At 40.8% G+C, this 21534-nt stretch overlaps 1 protein-coding gene across 6 annotated transcripts in view; it reads left to right on the top strand.

Moving 5' to 3' along the window:
• The first annotated feature begins 2085 nt into the window (after positions 1–2085).
• The window catches only part of RBM25 (RNA binding motif protein 25), a 33724-nt gene continuing 14275 nt past the window's right edge, over positions 2086–21534 (top strand). Inside the window, exons 1-9 of one of the 6 annotated variants that reach the window (XM_080595994.1) lie at positions 2110–2286; positions 2924–7992; positions 9254–9374; positions 12345–12394; positions 13409–13579; positions 14683–14740; positions 15720–15880; positions 19011–19193; positions 21381–21434. In XM_080595994.1, the coding sequence (XP_080452120.1) occupies positions 9269–9374; positions 12345–12394; positions 13409–13579; positions 14683–14740; positions 15720–15880; positions 19011–19193; positions 21381–21434 (783 nt within the window). In that variant the 5' untranslated portion in view covers positions 2110–2286; positions 2924–7992; positions 9254–9268. Of the gene's footprint in view, positions 2287–2741; positions 2763–2782; positions 7993–9253; positions 9375–12344; positions 12395–13408; positions 13580–14682; positions 14741–15719; positions 15881–19010; positions 19194–21380; positions 21435–21534 lie in introns of those variants that run through there. The other 5 variants (XM_080595995.1, XM_080595992.1, XM_080595996.1 and 2 more) reach the window with 5 other exon arrangements.

Genomic DNA, 21534 nt, shown 5'->3' on the forward strand with positions numbered 1-21534 from the left:
ACAATCTGACCTTTGTACCCTAAGATTCTGCCTAGCCTGTTTGGAATGATTTCTCACACTTGAAATGCAGAAAAATTTGCAGACACAAAAAATGCCTCAAAATATTGGGCTTAATTTTAAAGGCCACAGACTGGACTTTTCTTGACTGACTTGAGCATGAAACTTCGGAGACAACAGCAAGTAACTAAATCAGGTTAACTGGGATCAATGACTGAAAAGTAGCATCTCAGTTTCATAACTGAAGAGTAAAAAGAAAGCACAGATAGGTTCAGGGGTAGTTAATTCTAAAATTCAACAGCAGATGGAGTAGAGATGTGGAAGTAACTACTTTCACTGGATGTTTCTGATGTTATTCCTCCTTGATTAGGAAGGATATTAGAAGCTAAAGTTCAAGATTTGTATAAGGAGAATAAATGCAAAATGGTCTCTTTGGCTAAACAAAACCAGATGAAGTTACATCAGCAAAGCATTAGTGATTTTTCCTGTAAATAAAAGGACTAGTTACCACAATATTAGTGACTCTAGATGTCACATTTCTTTTTTCAAGCAGGTAATAGTTTCAAGCTGAGAGAATTGCAAAGGAACAGAAAACTCAGAAGATTTTTCTTTTGCCTTTTCCTTGTTTTTCCTCAAAGCTGCAAAATGAGTGCCATTTTTATCTATATAGGTATAAAGATTTATAAATTATTTGAACGATTAATAGTAGTCAGTATTATAGAATAATAGAATGGCTCAGGTTGGAAGGGACCTTAAGATCATCTAGTTCCAAAACCCTGCCATGGGCAGGGATGCCACCTACTACTAGTACTGTAGTTACTAAATTTGTATTAACTGAAGGGAATAATGCAGGGTGTATGGAATGAATTGCAATTAATAGAACAAAGATACTGTTTCTTAAAGCAGAAGGAATTGCATTCGATCTTCAAGTACTCCCTAAATCTGCTACTACTAGAAAACCCTTGCACATCAGCATGTTGTACAGCAAGGTGATGAAAAGGACCTCAGTTCCAGCTCACTTGTTGACTGTTCAGTAACATATACGAATTCAGATAGGTAGATTTCATCTTCTTTGTATGGAGAAGTCAACAGTGTTTAATTTGAATGTTTTTCTTTCCAATACAGGTGGCAGGGATTGTTTGCCATTAGACTGCAATCCTTTGAGCGTTTTTCTTTATACAGTGTATGTAAACATTGGAAAGTGTGGCATAGATAACGAGATTTTCTTCCCCTAGCTGATCCAAAATGTTCTAAACAGCTTTGTTCACGTATGTTCACGTTGTGGTCTCCATTGCAATCATCTGCAAGACCACCTTTCTTCCACTCACAGCTACTTCCTCGTTCCAATTGCAACTGCTTCCCATCGTTGTGGCAACTACAATTACTCTCTCATATGTAACCTGTACATATGGGGAGGGGAACTCATACATTTTAAATATTTTCTTTTAATGTAATCTAAATGCTGAAAGTAGATCAGGGAAACTACCAGCCATAGACCATGCCTAGACCCAGTTTCTATACAGCACACTTTTTTTTTTTTTTAAACTGAGGATGTGGCTGCCTAGAGCACTAGCGCTTCCTCTTTTTGTTCTGTAAATCCTTACAGTCTCCCACATACCTTTATACCTACTGACTGCTTTTTGTTTGAGCTTTTCAGGCCCTTGACACTTGCCCAGCAGCAGCACACCCAGAGCCCCGCTCCCCCCCGAGGAGCAGCCTGTTTTAACGCAGCCGGCGTGCTCTCCACCGGGCCGGGGCCTGCACCTACCCCGTCACAGCTCGGGCACAGCCACCAGGGCCCGGCGGAGCTACGAAATGGCGGCGGGGGCAGCCGGCGGCCGGCAGCGAGAAGAGAAGAGCCGAGGCGCTGCTCCAGCCTCCGGCCCCCGCCGCCAGCACCTGACCTCAAGATGGCGGAACCCCGTGCTGCCCCCACCAAAGATGGCGGCCGCCCACACTCCTGTTGCCTCACGCTGCCCTTCTAGCCGCCGCTCTATGGCCTGGCGCCTTATTGTCCGGGCGCGGGAGCTGGGGGGGCGCTCTGGCCCTGCCGTCTCTATGGTGAGGCGGCGCGGTGCACGCCGGGCCGCTGGCGGAAGGGGCGGATCACGTGACCCCGCGCAGCGCGGCGGCGGCTCGGCTCGGCGCGGCGCGTTCGCGGCCTAGCGGCGCCTCGGGGCCTCCCCGCGCGGCCCCCGGCGGCCTCCCCCCGGCGCATCCCCGGCCCGCGCTCCCCGGACGGGCCGCGGCGGCGCTCCGGACGCGGCTCCCGGCCTGCAGCGAGCGACGGTGAGCGGCTGAGGGGCGGCGAGAGCGGGCGGGGAGGTGAGGCGCGGCGCGGCGCCCGGGCCGCCCGCTGAGGGGAGGAGGCCGCGCCGCTCCGCCGAGGCCTCGCTCTCGGGGCCCGGCCCGGCGGGGAGGTGGCGTGGGGCGGGGGGGGCCGGGCGGCCTCGGGGAGGCGCTCGCGGGGGCCTCCCGCTTCCTCCGCCGCCCGGCAGCCCCGGGGAGCGCCCGCTGCTGTCCCCCGGCCGCCGCCTCGGTGGGGTTTTGTGTGTCGCTGCCCGGCCGCTTACCGGCTGCTGGGCGGCCTTGGCGTGCTGCGGGGCGCTCGTCCCGAAACACGTGTGAGGGGGCAGCTTGCGCTCAGCAGTCGGCGTGATTCGCGTTGGCGTGGCTTTCTCACGGTGTCTTTTTTTCCTTTATAGCCCAAGACTTCTTTCTGCCCGAAGGAAAATAGTTTCGCTGGATTTTATTTTTCACTTTAGGTACAGACCAGCGAGCATTGCGATCGCAACTAGCTTTTTTTTTTTTTCTTTTGTAGCAGGTCTTACATAGGCTTACAGAAACTACAGCCTAGAAGTTGTATAGTTCGTTCTATTCTGGTTAAAATGTTTACTTACCGATTTTTTTTTTTTTATCGGGGTAGGAAAGCACTGCTCCAAGTATTGCATCAGCATTTACAGAAGGTGGTCCAGAACAGACTAGAACAAGGAAGCACTTGGCAGTCATACATTGCCCATGAAGGAGTTGCATCGTAGGTAGTGCTTCGCATTTCTCACTTCTGTCTCTGGACATTAACTTAAATTTTGTAATGCCACAGCCTTGTTTGTGTTTTGAGAAGAGGCAATAGCAAAGTTAGGGTGGAAAGCCTCTTATTTGACTGACTAGGGCTTTACATGGGCACAGAATTAGGAACAAAATCAAAGATCTTGAAGTCTTGGTACAAGTTTAGTAGAGCCCTAGATAAGGAGTTTTCAGGCAGAGGCTTTGGTTTGGATAAGGAAGTTGCTTTTTAGTTGCTATATTTTAATAGTTTGGGATGCAACTTACTGGATAGCAGTTAGTGAGCTTTCTAGATTGTCTAAAAAAAACAGGCTTAAACATGTACTAGTTTTGTTCAGAAACATCTTTACAAAAATCTATAACTTTTTCTCTCCACGTGGCTGTTGTTTTCTACAGATGTCTTGCTTAGCTTGCAGGCCATTTTGGAGAAAACTGTAGGGCTTTATATTTTGCATAAAATTTTCACGTAGGGGATCTATTGGCTTGAAGTAAAAGAGAATTCTAGGGATCTGTGTATCTCTTTGTGAGATGCAGTAATGTAGGCAGTATCTCCAAGGGGTGACTAACTGTAGGGTTAGTTTTATAGTGGAGTGGCTTAAAACTCCATACACCATATGGAGACTGAGGTAAAAACCCTATGTGACAGGAATGGCTTCAGTAGGTTGGGTTTTTGCAGATGTTTTCTCCAGTTGTTTCTGAAAATGTTTGTGCTGCTCAGCTGCACCTGTCTTGACACAAAATACAAAATAATTTGTCATGAATTAGAGGCAATTATACCTAGGCAGCAACAAAGAGCGAGCACTAGACATTCTAACCAAATGCAAAAGCCTCATAAGACTAGTAATATGGAATACTCTCATCCTTAAAAAGCATTAGAAACATTAGCATTATTTTTTAAGTGTGCAGGTTTTTCTGTAGGGAAGTTTCAGTGAAACATAGTAACGTGGACAATCAAATCTTCTTCATCAAATGTCTTAGTGTAACATCTCTTTAACTGGGGTGCTACTAAATAACATGATGTTACCTCCTCAGAAGAGGCATGGATTTTGTTACTTGTTTTGTACTCATCTAAGGAGTAAGATTATAGTCAAAGCTACATTTTAGTTAATTTTTAAACATTTTTTGCTTAGTGCTCCCTGATTTGAGGGACTAGCCTGTGTAGCTACTTTGTACAACTGTCTAGAGTAAGTGTAGCGATTTTCTTGTGGTGCAAAAGAATGTTATTAGGAAATGTAGGTGAGTTGATTTCAGACAAACTGAAATCAAGCTAGGTCAGTCATGCAGTTGCTGCTATGATACTACATATATTTGTCCCTAAAATGCATTCAGTTTATGCATTAATCCTTCAGGATTTCTGCATTAATCGTAACTTTGGTTAGTTAATAATACTTCAACAGTAAATATTGTCACTGTTTCATGGGGAACGTGAATGTTTTGGAAATCGTTAAAACATTTTGCAGATTTTTAAATAAGTGTTATAATTTGTAAACACAGTTATAAATACTAAGGAGATTAATTCTGTGGCTCGTAGGATGCTGCTCTGAGTAGGTGGTACAACTGTCAGTTTGAAATACGTTACTTTATTAAAAGTCACTGGTAACTAGTGTTCTGTATAACTTATCTTTTCATACCTTTAATTTAAAAAAAAAAAGAGTAAATCAAAAGTAGGCTGTGAAAGAATGCTATGGTATAGCTTATAAAAATGGTGGTTCCAGTGCAGTCATGCCAAACTGTCTTCTCGTATAGGGGGAATTCCCCTCTTATGGGGAATTGTAGGAGTCAGAGATCATTCAGATACATGGGACCGTGGTGTCTGAACAACAGTGACTGTTGTTTCATGGCACTTCTGAGCTGTGGTGGTTCCAGGCACTGGGGTCCTGCTGTTCTCAGGCCTGCCCCGGACACTTGTTGAGTTTGGTGTCAGAGCTAGCACGCGGCTGATGCACAGAGCTCAGGCCCGGGGGGATAGCACTGAGTCAGATTTAATAAGTCTCAGTGGAATTTGCCAAACCTTAGAGCCATGAGGGTAAGGTGGGTGCAGTCGATTCTGCTTGACGTTTGGTTCCACCAGCACTTATTAACTTGGAAGAGCAGTAAATGAAAGCAACCGAACTCCTCCTAGGCCAAAACTGAACATGAAATATTAAAGCAAGTGCTAGACAAGCACAGCTCTAGTTAATAGCTTGGGCAGGATTTGAGCTGGGTCTGCTTAGAGTAAGCTTAAAAGTTTTGCTATCCATAGCATTGTTAATCTGCAGCTTATAAAAATTGTCCAAGGGTAATAAAGTGTGTGCCTCCGGTACTGTGTTAGTTCAGATCAGGACTGTGCAGCTGAAGCAAGTCTCGCAGTCATCCCTGCTCAGGAAACTATTTCACATCAGTTGTACTGCTGCAGTGGATGAATTGGATTCCCTTCAGGTGAAAACACACTGAACATTTCCCTCCTTACCTGTAAATGGGCATTTGGACCTCCGGAGTTCACCTCCTCAAGATGTGTTGTGTGAGCATCGGGCTCTCAGCTCTGTCAGACTTAACAGACCTGCTGCAGCTTGCTGACAGACACGAAAGTGACTGCACTTCCAGTCTGACGCAAGGCCGTCATTTGGGTTTTGTAGATGCCATTTTTTCAGTGTTTTCAATAGTGTCGGGCTAGATGCTCACTGTTTTTCTTATACCTGTATTTTTGTGGTCACTGTTAAAGTCATACAAATGAATGCCTCCCTTAAACTGCTGCTAGTTAAGCAGCATTCTTGATAGCTGCGTTATACATCTGACTTTGGGAGGGAATAATTATGTAAATCAAAGGAGAATTTTAAAACATTTCAGGACTTTAGGTCCTTACTTGCACATTTGAATATTTTGGGGAAATTTGAAGATCACTACATACAATGCTGAGACCACAGTGCATACATCAGGCAACAATCACTGAGTTGAACTTGTGGGGTTATAAGACAGTCTGTAGAGAAATTAGAAGCTGTTTCTGAGATTTCTACAAGAGTATTTTCCATGGACCCAGCTTAGAATCTCTTAACTTCCCATATTCAGTGCCTGGTTTGTAATTGCTTATAAATTTGAGACCCTTCTGGGTGCTGGAAGAACATGTACTTTTCTCATTCTCCAGCTGTTGACAGCAAAAATTGCTATTTGGTTTCCTTTGTTGCAGCACCTTGGCTACTGCAAGGAACTGGAGGCATCTTCCTCTCTCATCTGGATCTCTTCACTTCTCCATTGAGCAGTTTGTTGGGCTCCCACCGATTCTCAAAGTTTTCATAACGGAAACGGGACTAAACTGTTTTCTCTGTTGGTTTCACACTTGTAGTTACAATAGCAGGAAAGAGACCAAGGCTTTCTGTACTGTCGATCTTCAGTGTCACAGACAGCAGAGGTACTAGTATTGGTTCATGCAAGATTAAGTCAGCAGCAGAGCAGCTTTCTAGCTGTTTTGCAAATAACTGTACAAGCATGGAAGAAAAAATGAGTGCTTCAAGTGAAAAAAAAAAGTTGTTGAAGCTCTGCAGGTAACAATATGTTTCCATCTGACTGAAAGACAAAGACTAAATTTGATCTCTTCTTACAAACTGCCTTGTTACTTTTATGCAGTAAGGATTACTTGACTGCTAATTTTTTTCAATTAAAAAAAACTTCAGTACGTTTCAACACTTTCTAATTCAAGGAACTGTTTCACTTCTTAGTCCTTTTTTTTTTTCTTTAAGCTTCCCCAAAATGGTGTCTCAGATGAAGTGCTTCTGAGAGCAAGAGGAGGGACTGCACCTACTGGCAGCCTGGAAAATTACTTCCCCAGTTCTTTTTTGTTTTACAGCTCACTCTTTAATGTCTTGTGGACCTCAGATTGTGTAATGCTGCTGTAGCCCCGCTGGAACCTTCTCAGAGTTAATTGTACCACAGGTTAATTGTGACATCCTGTCCCTAAACTGCTTTGAATTTTGTTTAGTTAGCTACCAGCGTGCAATATATGTAAGGGCTGAGAGACTTATAGATTATAGATTCCTGATTCTGGGAGACTTATAGATCCTGATCTTTCCTGGGACCCTTGGCTGGTTTGGTTTTTGTTGCTGTTGAAATGGTTTGGAGTAGTGGTACAGAGGTAGGTCAGGGAGTCCTGGTCTCTTCTGTACCACCCAAGCTTCGGATTCTAGAGGAACATCTGCTGACGCGCATGTAGTGCAAAGAGTCTATTAACAACGTTCCTCCAAATCAAAGCTTTTGGCAGTACACCTTTGCTACTTTTGCTTGCCTATTCATTTTAAAAAGTCAAGGATGACAATAAGGAGATAGTGTTTATAAAATACAAAAAGGCTTTCCGTTTGTTGTATTGTATAAAATCTTTATTGAACTGTTGGAGGAAAGCTTGCATTTGCTCTCTTGTGTCTACCACCAGCCTAAGCTGGTGGGGTGGACCTTGTGTCCTTGTGACCCTGTGTCCCAGGAGTGTTTCTCTCTTCTCCTGGTGAGATGATGATGCTCTTTGGGCCCAATTAATGAATGCAGTCATCATGAACCTCTTGTAACTGATGTAATTGCAAATATGTCTTTGGGTGAATTATGCTATAGGATCATGTATCCGTTGTTACACTTGAATATGTGATTTCTGGAGTTCAGAGATATTACCAAATACATAGGGGCTTCCCTTTCATCCTCTCTAGTCTGCTGTATGCATTTATCTCAGTTGTTTCCCCACTCCATGGGAATAAAGTTTTGTGCATGATTCATTATAATTTTTGAACTCTTTCAAATGCATCTACCATTACAGCACAGGACCGATACTAGCTCTTAGCTCTAGTGTTTAAGACTGTCATTACCTACTTGCTGTTGCACATATAAGGAAGGCACATCTCTCTCCAGCAAAGCTCATTTCCTGTTCCAGTTGTGCTCGGTGCCAGGAAACCAGGGCATGCATCATCCAGTCTACAGGTCTGTTTTAGTTGTTAGAATTTTATTCGTAATAATTCTTGTACTCAAGGCCTTGGTTTTGACTTGTGGTTGCATGTTTGGAAAACAGCTGCAGTGAAGATGCAGACTGCGCCGCAACCTGTGGTACTGTACGGTCCTCTGAGAAGGGAACATGTCTGCACAGCAGGCTAACTGGGCTCTCGTTACTCTCTGATACTCATTGTGATTTGTATCTGCATAAACCAGCGCGTTTGAAGTTCCTCTCGTGCTTCATGTCTGCAGGATGAATGTACCTATGTGCTTGCGAGGAAATAACAGGCATGCCAAGTTACTACTGAGTAATTTAGTGTGTTTTCACAAGCCTAACTGCAAAGATTGAAGCTGGGTGTGACCAATTACATGCATGTATTGGTAACCAGCGCTCCATTTCCTCTTTAGAACTGAGGGCCAACCTTTTTTGAAGACATGACTGTGTAAGGTTGCTGAAAAAATACTGGAAGCAAGAATGTTAATTTTGTTAAGAGTGATCTTGAATCTTACGAGGCAGTGTCTGTTACAGGGTCAGTAATATCTACATAACAATACCCATTTGAGCAGCAAATTACGTTAAAACAGCTCTTACTCTGTGATAGCATATTGACCCTTAGCTCATGGGCTATCATCTAATTTGAGCTCTAGAAGGTGTGTGAACTGGGATGTTAAAAATAGATCAGAGAACCCTCTTCTGAGTGTTTAACTGTCTCTGTGCTGGAGTCTGGGGCTTTCCCCCATGTCTGTGTTACGGTCCACAATTCCTGCCGGTGCTGAGCATGAGGATGTCCCAGTTCTTTCCCTCAAATTGTTCCACAGTTAGATTGTGTGTAATCACTTCTTGTTCTGGAAAGCTACTTTATTGAAAAAAAGTTACCAAAATTAAATAGTTCTGTTTCCAGATACTGGAAAAAAACCCCGCTTCATTTTAAAGAAACTGCCAACTATCAAACGCTGTTTAATTCACATTCTTTGTAAAATATTGGTATGAAGAGTCAGGTATACTTCTGTTTTTTTAAGTTCCTTCTGAAACACTTTTGTAGAAGTACTATTTTTTCATTGTGAGGGAAGATTTACTATGGAGGAAACTTAATGATCAGCTGGGGAAAGAGGAAATAAAGACAGTTTTAATTTGTAGTTGAATGTCCATATAAAGTTTTAAAGTCATAGATACCTGTAATTTGCACCCCTTTTGTAATAATGTGTTTGGGAATTGACTAATGCAGTTTTCCTTTTCTATTTTTTTTGACAGATTACAACTGTAAGAATGTCTTTTCCACCTCATTTGAATCGCCCTCCTATGGGAATCCCAACACTTCCCCCTGGGATTCCACCTCCACAGTTCCCTGGCTTTCCCCCACCTGTACCCCCTGGTAAGTTATGTTAGTACATCAAACTGTTGTAGAAAGCAATTCCTCATTATTCTAAGTAGTGTTATTTGTAAAAGTTACTGGGTATTAACGTATTTTAGTAACACTGATCCATGTACATTGCAATTGAGTTTCTAGTGCACCCATGCAGGAATTCATGTGAACAAACTGTTTGGTCCGCCAATAGCTGGTTACTTCTGACCAGAAATCAAACCATTAGAGACAACACCGGATTTTTTGTCCTTTCTTTCAAGACTGAACCTATGTAGTGATTTTGTTAATCTGAGGTATTTTAATAGCCAGTGCTTTGACACTAGACAGGTTTTAATTCCTTTCAAATAAACATTGTAATAGCCTTTGAAAAGACTTGTCTGCACTGAGAATGTGTTGTGTGAAAATAGAGGAGCAGCTTTTGGAGAAGCTCCAACTTTTCACGTTGTTTTCTCTTTTTTTTTTTTAAGTCCATCTCATCCCACTTTCTTTCATTCTACTTTTTACATGCTTTACTCCACGTGTCTTGCTAACTTATTTTTCTCATTCTTTCTAATCTTCCCAAAACTAATTCCACCTTCTTTTTTTCCTTTCTTCATCTTTAAGCTTAGCCTCTGTTTTTGTGTTAAGACTTTAATTTGTCAGTCTGGAACCACCTTTTTTTCTGTATATTGCCAGGATTGAAAGTGACTGGAGGCAGGAGATGACAGAGGGAGTGGGAGAGAGGAATACTTGAGAGAATTACCCCTTTAAAATTCATCTTAAATTAAGGGCTGCAGAAAATTTCTGGCTGTATGGTCATGAGCTGTGTTGTGCACAAGTATTTTGTAGACAATAAAGGCTTTCAAACACCAGATAGCTGAACTCAGAAATGGTTTGTGCGCATCCATTCATCATGCTAAGCCTTACTTGTGGGTTCACTTTTCCCTCCCTCCGCCAGGATCCATGAGATGTTATCTCTACCTATGATCTTTACTAGTTATGATTTATGTAGACTTCTGTGAAAAGCACTAGATAATTTTTAAAATACCTTTCTGAAGAAAATTTTAAAATGCCTGATACAAATTTCTGCTCTGAACACTCAGTTCTTAACATGTACAACAAAGATCTTTTTGTGCTCCCACTGTTTGACTTTTTATAAAAATAGTCTTGTTTTAGTATTAGTAATCCAAATAGACGGTGGATTGGAGGAGCCTGGTGTTAGGAGAGAACATAATTTTTCTCTGCACACTAGAAATATGATTTGCTTACATGTAGAGATAATATGGCACTTTGATAAGGATCTCTCATTTCTCAGCCCAAGTGTGTGAATAGATTTGAAAACGCCACAATGACCTTTTGAAAGTCTATTTTGAAGTTACTCCATGTTATAAGATCACAATTTTACTGGTTTAAATATTATCTTTACCTAGCTGTTTGGCAAAAAACATGTTCCAGTTATCCAGCCTAATTTTTTTTATTGAAGAATTTTGGCTAGAACAGTCTGCTTGTGTAAGAATTAAGTTAGGAAAAGTGTTTTGCTTTGCTTAAAAATATGGCTGTTAAAATAAAAATTCTGGTGATTCTGGTATCTCCTATCATTTCTGAAGATTAATCAGATACCATTAAAAATTAATTTGAGTTTTATATCTTACATGTAAGAAATGCTCTGTAGGGTCAGATCAGCAGTCCATATAGCCTGATGTTTTGTCTGGGCAATGGGAATAGATGATGATTTTTAGGGTGCACATTTACACCTAACTGCTTTCCAGGTCTGTTCCCTCATATAACTGTGGTTTCCACAGCTGATATGTTAAGGATGTGTGATCTCCTGCACTTCCTTTTTTCTTCTTAGGGACTTATGATTCTTGAGCATTTTAAGGTTTTGAGCCTGCTGATACTGTTACCACAGTTGGCCACTGTTGCATCAGATTCTAGAATTTCATTACAATAAACATCATTTACTGTGTAAAGTGCTACTTCCTTATGTCAGTCTTTAAACCCCCTGTCTCTCTGAATTCTGATGTGGGAGTTTGGCAGATGTCATTCAGTGGTCTTGTAGACCTCAGTCGGGTTCCATGCCTTGCAAACCTCCCCATTTGAAGAGTCTCAGTGTAAAGTCTTTCCTTGTAAAGCAGCTGCCTCAAAACTCAAGCTATGTAGTTGTCTTCTCTAAGGCTGCATGCTCTTCTTGCTTTGCAGAGTTGGGTCTCTAGGCCCTAGTCAAGGTACAGGTGCACTGAGTTTTTATATAGCAGCAAAATGACTTCCGTAGTCCTGACCGTCAGTGTTTTCCCTGATGATGCCCAACATTTTGTTTTATTTTTTTCTATCAGCTGGCATGTAAAGGTAAACAGCCTTTATTATGACCGAATATTAGCTCACGTTATAGTACTTAAAGCCATCAGTGAATGTTGTAGTGGGAAGGAGGATATGGCATGACTTCACATGATTAAATACTGTTTTAAATTAAGTTTTAAAGATTTCAAGTCAAGTGTTAAAAAAGGTAGAGTGCTTCTGGATTGAGGTTTTCTATGCAACTTTATTAAGCCTTTTCATAAATAATAGACATGCTATAAAGTTTCATGCTTTGGGACCTTGGCCCTAAACTGTATGCAGGATTGATTGTGCTATCAGAATTGAGCAAGTCAGGAATGATTATCATCTATAGGATTTCAGCTGTTTTTTTATCTATGGAATTTCCTGCCTCATTCATCACATAACTATCTTCTAGAGCAATACTATGGTTTGAATGTGCTTTGAAAAGAAATTCATTTGAAGAGCAAATGTGAACATGCTGAAATTGATCAGGACATTCATGTTACATTAGTGTGCTCAGACTGTGCTTGAGTGCTTGGGGAATGACTGGTAATCAGTACACTAAAATTCTTGCGACCAAAATTGCTCACTGGTTTGAAAATCACGCCTGCAATCAGTTCATTTGTATTCATCAGTAATCTCAACGGAACAGATTGATTGATATCAATGTCTTATCTTTCTCAGGGACCCCTATGATTCCTGTGCCAATGGGCATTATGGCTCCTGCTCCAACTGTAAGTATTACAGTAGGGATGAGAGGCAATAAAATGGAGAGTAAAAATTTCATAGGTAGTAGATACCAACAGTATTTTTGTTTTATTTCATCAGATTTCATACTGTGAAAGGAAATAGGTTTTATTGCTGCTGTTATGTTAATATGCTAATTAAAGATGAAGGTTACTTCTCGATGTGAAGGTGAATTACCATTCCTATGATTTTGCATAAGTGAAATCTCCCCAGAATACTGAATTTTTGGATAGCTTGCATTATGTGTTACAGGAGGATATATTCATGATAATTGGTGTATTTAAGACAAACAAATACTGGAACAAATGCATTATTCACTTTCCTGATAAAATTACTTTTAGTAGAAGTGACGCTGCTTGAAGGGGTTTTGAGAAGAGATACTCAGTGCGTATTTAACATTAAATCCTAGGATTAATTTTAGGGTTTTGCTGCGGAGGTGCAGCAAAATGGAACAAATGATTGTGCCTAGCTCTGTACAGTCTATTTCACAAATGGTTGCTCCTTAACTGAAAGCAAGTGGCTAAGAGCTGTTTATTGACTAAAACAGTAGCATTTATTCACTCCGTGAAAGCCTTAAGACCTATCATTTGTCCATTGAAGCCTTTTGAGGTTTGAGTCAGAGTTATTTCTCTATTTGCAGCTTGTTGTTTTTTTAAGAATACAGTACACTGTTAGGTGAGATGCTTCAACTTGGGGTGACTCAAATGTTGCAAATGAGTAATTTGTAGAACAAGTAATACTTAATGTTACTGTATGCTCACCTTGAGGCCTTTGAGTAGCCATATTCAGGTACACCTTTTTTCTGTCTCTTTGCCAGAAAAAGGCATTCTCTTTGTGTTGTGTGAAGTATTAAAGTGTGAACTACTTATTGATGTCTCACTCCATACGCCTAACTAAGGTTCATATGAAAAAATATTTTTCAAATACGTCTGCTCAATTTTTTTGGTTTTAGAGATTTAAACACAGAAAAACACACACACTCCCTTTTCTCCTCTTTCTAGGTATTAGTTCCTACCACAGTGTCTATGGTTGGAAAACATTTAGGAGCCAGAAAAGATCACCCAGGCTTAAAGAACAAAGAAAATGATGAAAACAGCGGTCCCACTACCACCGTTTTTGTAGGCAACATTTCTGAGAAGGCTTCGGACATGCTCATACGGCAGCTTCTAGCAGTAAGTACAGTGGGCTGCTTGTTAAATTTCATCCCTGGCTAATGAATGAGGTTGTGACCCCCAAATAGTGAAATTGAAACTAAAAGCAGAATTGGTCCTACTCACTGGAATAACAGTCAATTAGGTTTGAGTTTAAAGTCAGTAATTTAATGAAGAGTAAATCTTTTTTTAGTTGTATGTGTCAGTGAATGTAGACATGTAGCTTATTTTTAGTAGTGGTTATTCTTTTTTACCTGTCTTCCTTTGCAATGTATTAAAGGTTTTGTAGTGTTTCAAACAGCAATATTTAATAAATATTTGAAAATGGTGATATTTAATAAATATTAAATATATCTAATACAGTAATAAAATGTGCTAATACATAATGAATATTAAAAATAAATATTTAGTCAATTTTAATAATGGCAAAGGAAAAAGATCTGGGGGTGTTGGTCAGTGTTCGCCTGGACATGAGCCAGCAGTGTGCCCAGGTGGCCAAGAAGGCCAACGGCATCCTGGCTTGTATCAGGAATAGTGTAGCCAGCAGGACCAGGAAGGTGATCGTTCCTCTGTACTCTGCTCTGGTGAGGCCGCACCTCGAGCACTGTGTTCAGCTTTGGGCCCCTCACTACAAGAAGGACATTGAGGCCCTGGAACGGGCTATGAGAGAAGGGCTATGAAGCTGGTGAAAGGCCTGGAACACAAGTCCTATGAGGAGCGGCTGAGGAAGCTGGGGTTGCTTAGTCTGAAGAAGAGGAGGCTAAGGGCAGACCTTATTGCTCTGTACAGTGACCTGAAAGGAAGGTGTGGGGTGCTGGGGGTCAGCCTCTGCTCGCAGATTACTAGTGATAGGACTAGAGGGAATGGCTTCAAGTTGAGCTAGGGGAGGTTTAGGTTGGAAATTCTGAGACATTTCTTCTCAGAAAGAGCAGTCAGGCATTGGAACGGGTTGCCCAGGGAGGTGGTAGCGTCACCGTCCCTGTGGGTGTTCAAGGAAAGGTTGGACGTGGCGCTTAGGGACGTGGTTTACTGGGTGATATTGGTGGTAGGGGGCTGGTTGGACCAGATGATCTTGGAGGTCTTTTTCAACCTTAATGATTTGATGAAATTTATCTTTACTGCAGAAATGTGGCTTGGTTTTGAGTTGGAAGAGAGTACAAGGGGCATCCGGAAAACTTCAAGGTAAATGTTCATGCTTTTCAAAGTCTCTAGTCAGACTACCGTTTTTATTACTTGACAGATTTTCAAATGTCTGACGCATTGCTATCCTAATACTTAACATTTTAAGGTACTGCATACAATACTTAACTGATAAATGCTTCCTAATAAAGAGTTAGTATTTTCCGTCCTTGGAATCAAGACAGAAAAATGAATGCAAAAGTTTATTTGGTGGACTAACATTGTTCACTTTTCTGTTCCGAGACTGACTCAAGAGTTTATAGACCATCCCCAAGAGATGTTTGCTGGTCTGGACTTAACAGTGTTGCAAATTCGCTCTTTTGGAGAGTAATTGTCTCTTCCATTACTATGTGTTATTCATACTGTTAAGGAGGTTTTCCTGATTTAAAATTTATCTTCTTTCCCTATCCCCAGATTGAAATGATTTATTTCTTCCCATAAACTTTCTCTAGTGGATACAGGAAATAACATTAACAGTGAAGCATAATAACAAAAATTATCTTCCATAGGTTGTTTTTTTATTAAGATGTAACTTTCTTCATCTGTGTCATATATCATTCTTTATTTTGCTCTCGTAAGGTGTTTGTCTCACAACTTTATGTACTTGTTGTGAAGAACCTAGTTTGAAATACTCATTTAACAATGAAGTGTTGATTGACATCCTTGGTCCTCAGACAATTGCAAATCTACCTGAGACATGTCTTTATATAGATTGCATTCGTTAGTTGAGGTCATGTCAAAAGCGATATAAACATAGTGTATTCATTGCTTACATTTTATTCACTGGGCCATTAATTATACCAAAGATTAATGCAATGAGTTATCTTGCTGACTGTTTTTTATATGTATTCCTGGTTTTAAATAGAGAAATGCCTGTGTTCAAAATGTATTGACTCGGAACACATGGGTTGTTTCTTTATGTAAAGTGAATTACCTGAAGAGTTTTAATGCTTCTGCTTCTCATTTCAATCATTCATTTCAGCCTTTGGATTTTGTGAGTACAAAGAACCAGAATCCACACTACGGGCACTGAGACTACTCCATGACCTCCAGATTGGAGAGAAGAAGCTGCTAGTCAAAGTTGATGCAAAGACAAAGGCTCAGCTAGACGAATGGAAAGCGAAGAAAAAGGCCTCTAATGGGGTACGTATATAATGTATGATTTGTAGTATTTTGGCAGGAGGCCAAAATAACATACTTGCTAGATCAGACTGTGAGCAGGTCTCCTGGTTTCCTTTCTTGTCTCTGCTGTTAATTCACTTTAGGTTTTGCCAGAATCACATAAATGAGTCTAAAGATAAGTTGAAAGGCAGTGAAGTGTAAGCTATTAGTTCAGCAGCACTCTTGAACACTTTCACTGTGTTTACTACAAATGTTTGAGTTACTCTGCATACATGGTTAATATGTTTTAAATAGCTCTATCTCTCCCATGTAAACTTACACAGCAGTGTAGATTTTAGAGTGTCAGTGCACAAGTTAGCTTCATTTAACTTTTACAATCATAGAATCATGAAATACCCTGAGTAAGAAGGGACACATGAAGATCGAGTCCAATTCCTGATTTTGCACAGGGTAACCTAAGAGTTAAACTATATATCTACAAGTGTTGTCCAAATGCTTTTTCAACACCAACAGGCTTGGGGGGCCATGAGCACTTCCCTTGAGGAGTCTGTTCCAGTGCCTTACCCACTCTCTCAGTGAAGAACTTCCTTTCCTAGCATCTGATCTGAACTTTCCCTAATGCAGTTTTAAGCCATTCCCTTGCTGGTCACCAGCAAGAAAAGATACATACCTCCTTCTTTACTCCCACGTGTGAGAAAGTTGTAGACAGCAATGAGGTCACTCCTCGGGCTTCGCTTCTCTAAGCTGAACAAACCAAGTATCCTCAGCCGCTCCTCCGTAGCGATGCCCTCAAGTCTGTTCATCATCTTTGATACCATCCTTTGTACACATTCTACTATTTTCTATGTCTATTCTATATGGTAGAGAATAAGTGTGAACAGTACTTGAGGTAAGGCTGCACCAATGCTGATCATAGTGGGACAGTCGCTTCTTTTGAATGGTTAGCTAGACTGTGCTTAATGCACCCCAGGTTATGGCCGTCTCTTGGCTGCCAGGGCACGTTGCTGATCATGACTGAAGCTTAATGTATTCGAACTTCTTTGTAAACTACTACTGGATATCTAGAATTAATTTCTAGTTCATTCTAAAGTTCAGTAATATGTGCCATACCTTATTTTGTTGCTTCAGTTTGGTTTAGAAACTCTTTAAAAGTTTATAAATGCTAGAATTAGTTACTCTTCCAGAGTTCACAAAGAAGTTGTTTGTTCTTTCTCCTCTGCTGATGATCTTCTGGAACAAACTAATGAAAAGGAAAGAAGCACGTCATTCAGTAGAAGATGTAGTTACCAGGCAGTGGGCAGTCAACTGCCAAATTTGTGTTAAAATGAATTTTATCTATTTTTGCTAAAATAATGTATTACCCATCACAATCAAGTTGTTGGGCTTGCTCTGGAACTCTTTTAAAGTTCTATAGATGCATTAAGGTATTCGGTACTTAAAATAATTACCAACTGTAAAACAAAAGTGAGAAGAGGCTCTTGTTCAGGAAACTGAAAATACTAATCACACTAGCAAGTCAATTTTTAGAAGTCTTAGACTTGCTTATAGTGGTGTGTAAAGTACAGCGTGAGCGCATGTACTTCCGTTTTCTTTTATTTAGCCAGAGCTAGAGGCATAGCGATGACTGGAAGCACTTGGTGCTTTTGCCCGTGTATCTAGGATATGGTATTAAATGCAGTACCTCAATAAAGGAGAGTACTAACTTCATGCATTTTGAATGGCTTAATATATTAGCTGTTATTCTAGATAGCGGTTTGATTTGGCTGTAGGCTTCCCTTTTTCCTGTTGGCATCACTTGTAATACCGTGCTTCACAGCTGAAGCTTAAAGCACCAGTGAAGCTTTTTGTATGTTTCATGAACTTTGTTTTCTGTGAGCTCCTGGGGGTTGTTGGGCAACTGATGTAATAAAGTAGAGGGTACTGTTTGTGGCTTTGAAGCTGTATTTTTCAGAAGACGTCAGTGGATGGTGATCGTAGGAAATGTAGAATTAGGGTGAGATGAGCACCATCACCACCAAAGAGATATTTGGAGCCAGGAAAGGATGTGAATTGCTGAGGAATTTTGATAAATGTGTATTTTAATCATCCTGCTTGTAGTTCCTTTCATACCATCATTAGTATCCTGGTGCCACACATCCAAAAGTTGCAACATTTTTCTTTAATCTTTTTTAAAAGAAATAAACGTATACTACAACGCGATTTCTTAGAAGCACACCAAGCAAACCCTTATCAAATTAATTCCTCCCTGTGATCACTTCTCCTTGGAGCTCTACAATTCCACACCCTGTCACTGCCTTCTAGCTCTTTTCAGCCTGCTCCTCCTTGGCCTGGCAGCCTCTTAAATACCAGCTGAACCCTCCCTTTCCCCTCATTCTTAGCTGCTGCTCTATCAGACCTTTCCCTCCCCCTCACTCCATCTACCACCTGTTGCTTGACAAGATACCCAGCTGGATTCTCAGGTGAGATTCCATTTTTTTTGAAAGGTTGAAGGGATTGAGAGGTGGGTTACCTTACTTGGTATGCAGATCGCTGTTTTACCCTTTCAGATAATGTTTAGTGAAATGCACGTCTTGTTTGTTCCCTTTCCTTGCTACAAGGTGGAAAGGGTCAAAAAGATGAGAGGAACTATGAAGTAATTGATCAACAATACTAAGAAAATTGTTTGCTGTGGAGGAATAGTTTCTCTAACAATGTTTCTTTAATATAGTTCTCCCTTTATAACTTGCAATTAAAAAGTTATAGTTAGACATTTGTATTGCATGGTGCTTAAGTAGTAGGCATTGAGGAACTGCTATTGAAATGACTTAAGTTCTGAAGGAAACAAGGCAGAAACTTTTGATCAAGGGTTGGACTATAGTCGTTGCCTGTGTGTGTGCTCTCTTTTCCTGTCTTCCTCCTTAGTCTGTTCTATTTTAGTAAGCAATCCTACAGTTGTTCTCTGCTGTCATTCCACGTGTAAAACTGTGGTCCCCGTGTTACTGCTTTTGTGAAAATATCTGGGTAACATAATGCAATTGATAACTACTTGTAGAGTCCTTATTTAGTAAATGCTATAGGTGAACAAATAATGATGACCAAAGGTGAACTTCTGAAATAAAACTAGTATTATTCTTAATTTGTTGATTTCTGTTACTTTGCCGTTTTTCCTTAGAACTCCAGACCAGAGACCACAAATGATGATGATGAAGCACTGGATGAGGAAACGAAGAGAAGAGATCAGATAATTAAAGGGGCCATTGAAGTCTTAATACGAGAATATTCCAGCGAGCTCAATGCCCCCTCCCAGGAATCTGACTCTCACCCCAGGAAGAAGAAAAAGGAAAAGAAGGAGGACGTATGTGTTTTGATTTTGGACAAAACAGATTTTTCTTCAACTCACCTTTATATAATGGCCAAACCTTGTGCAAACACTTTAACCCTAAACTTCTGATGAGAAAACAAATCAACAAGCTTTGATGTCAGCAGCAGTTTCATGTTTTATGCTGAAAGCTAGTCAGTTATAGACACTGTCCCTTTGGGATGGTTTAGGGATCTAAGCACCTAGACTTCTTGGACCGACAGGTTTGAATCTGGGCAGGTTTGAATCAACCTTTCATCCCTCTGAAGGTGGAAATGCTGAATTTAGTGCAGTTTAAACTGTATGTGCATGTAGGCTTTTTGGATGAGAACTTTTAAAAACAACTGTAAAAAGGTCCTGCATGCCTTGTGTTTCCTTTGAAAGATGCCAGGGCACTTTTGTAATGGCAAGGATTTGCTCTGGTAGTTTTTGATGAAATTCTTCCTCTCTTTGCTTATAGTGTGCATTCTTGTAGTGCGCCTTGATCCAACTGCCTGCAGCTGTCTCTCCAGATGTGGATGAACTTCTTTAGCTGTATATATGTATGCCTCACAAACTCTGGAGGGATCCTTCAGGGATGAAAGGCATATTGTTATCTTCCTATTTTACAAAATTACTTTTACACGCATGTGTCAATTTGGCTGGATTTGATCATCTGGTTTTCCTATATTGTGTAATGCGGAAAAAAAATGTTAAGCAGGAATGAATGTTCTGGTTTAGACCTGCTTCTGTGGATGACCTTTTTATGGATGAAAACAAACTCTGGAGAAGAGGGAGTAAGAATGAGCAAACTCAGACTTAGCTTTTCCAGCCAAATTTCTAACCGTGGGAAAATGGGCTCTGACACTTGCCATTTGCACCTAATATGAAAGATTGGAAAATTCTTTGACCGAGATATTTTCTCACTAAAGTCTTCTGCAAAGTACCTATTCGAAGGCAATAATTCAGTTTCAAATGCTTATGGGGTTTAAGCATGGTGCAAGAAGCAGTATCTCCCTTAGGGAGTGAGTATATCTGCCCCACAGCATTGTTAGCTATGGCTAACCTGAAGTACAGGAGTGCTGAGCTGAGAATTTGTCTTTCTTTTCTCTCCCTTCCTTTGGGAGAAGATGCTTTCTTGGTTGAGAACTTACAAATGAGTCGCTGTCTAATGATATCAGCTGTGTTTTTTGTTACAAGCATTGTTAAAATGTTTATTGTTCTGTGGGTACATATATGGCCATGAATAATGACAGATAGTTAAATACTGTAAGAGGCCATCGTAGTCTTGAAAGAACTGAGCGCTGAGTATGTCACTGGGACGGAGAGAGTTTCTGCTAGCTCTGTGTGATGTAGAATTTGACCAATCTGAGCTAGTAAAGTAGACAAATACGCTCTTAGCGAATGTGGGTTGCAATTACACCCCATCATCCCTCCCATATTGGGAAGGAGGAAAAGGAACTTGAAAGTTGCCATCTTTGGCCTGTGTGGATAGAGGTGGGAGTGAAGAGATGGTCCTAGTTCATTGCTCTCTTGGCCGTAATGGGGAGAGGAAGAGGAGGACTGTGGGGTGGGGGGAAAGGGAAGATGGATGCACATATATATGTATGTTAGGGGGGTGGAGAAGCTCGCTAGCTTTGGGGCTGTTGTCCCCTGAAGGGCTTGGGGGTGAAGAAGACTCCCAATGGTGTTAGCAACTGAGTCTATTGTTAGTTCTTCTGGATGAAGGCATGACTGATGTGGGGGAGTTGAAAATGTGTGTGGGGAACAGAGTGAGTGGAATCTGGTCTTCTATTTCAAGCACGGGGGAACCTCGCTAATTCGCACTATTAGTTAGTAGGTGCAGTTTACCAAATTTTGCGAATTAGCGAGTAAATGAAATCAAGACTTAATGCACCACAAGTATCCTGATTGTTTATATTGGCAAGTGTAGTTTAGTCTTGTTTATAATGTTCTCATAGCATACTAATATCCTCTAGTGTACTTCACAATTCAGTGAAGTCTTCCTAATATGAGACCTCACTATCTATTGAGGTAGTTCAGAGAAGGGAGAATTAGCGAGGTTCTTCTGTAATTTTGTTGAATCAAGAAATAAGATCACAGCAATACAATATTGCTTTATAGTACAAACATACAAAACATTGTTTTTCAGAGTAGTGTGCAATCTATTTTTAAAAAAAAAAATCTCCGTGGATTTTTCCGCAGATTTTCCGCAGATTTCCAGTGGCCCCACTGATACCTTATCCACTCATCACCAAGGTTCGTTTACATTGTAGGCTTTGACAATGACTATGTTTACTGCTAGTTGCCAGATTTGTGACTCTTGTCCATCTGATTTTTTTATTTTATTTTTTTTTTC

The sequence above is a fragment of the Anser brachyrhynchus genome, assembly GCF_964034855.1.
Source record: "Anser brachyrhynchus genome assembly, chromosome: 5".
Classification (NCBI taxonomy): Eukaryota; Metazoa; Chordata; class Aves; order Anseriformes; family Anatidae; genus Anser; species Anser brachyrhynchus.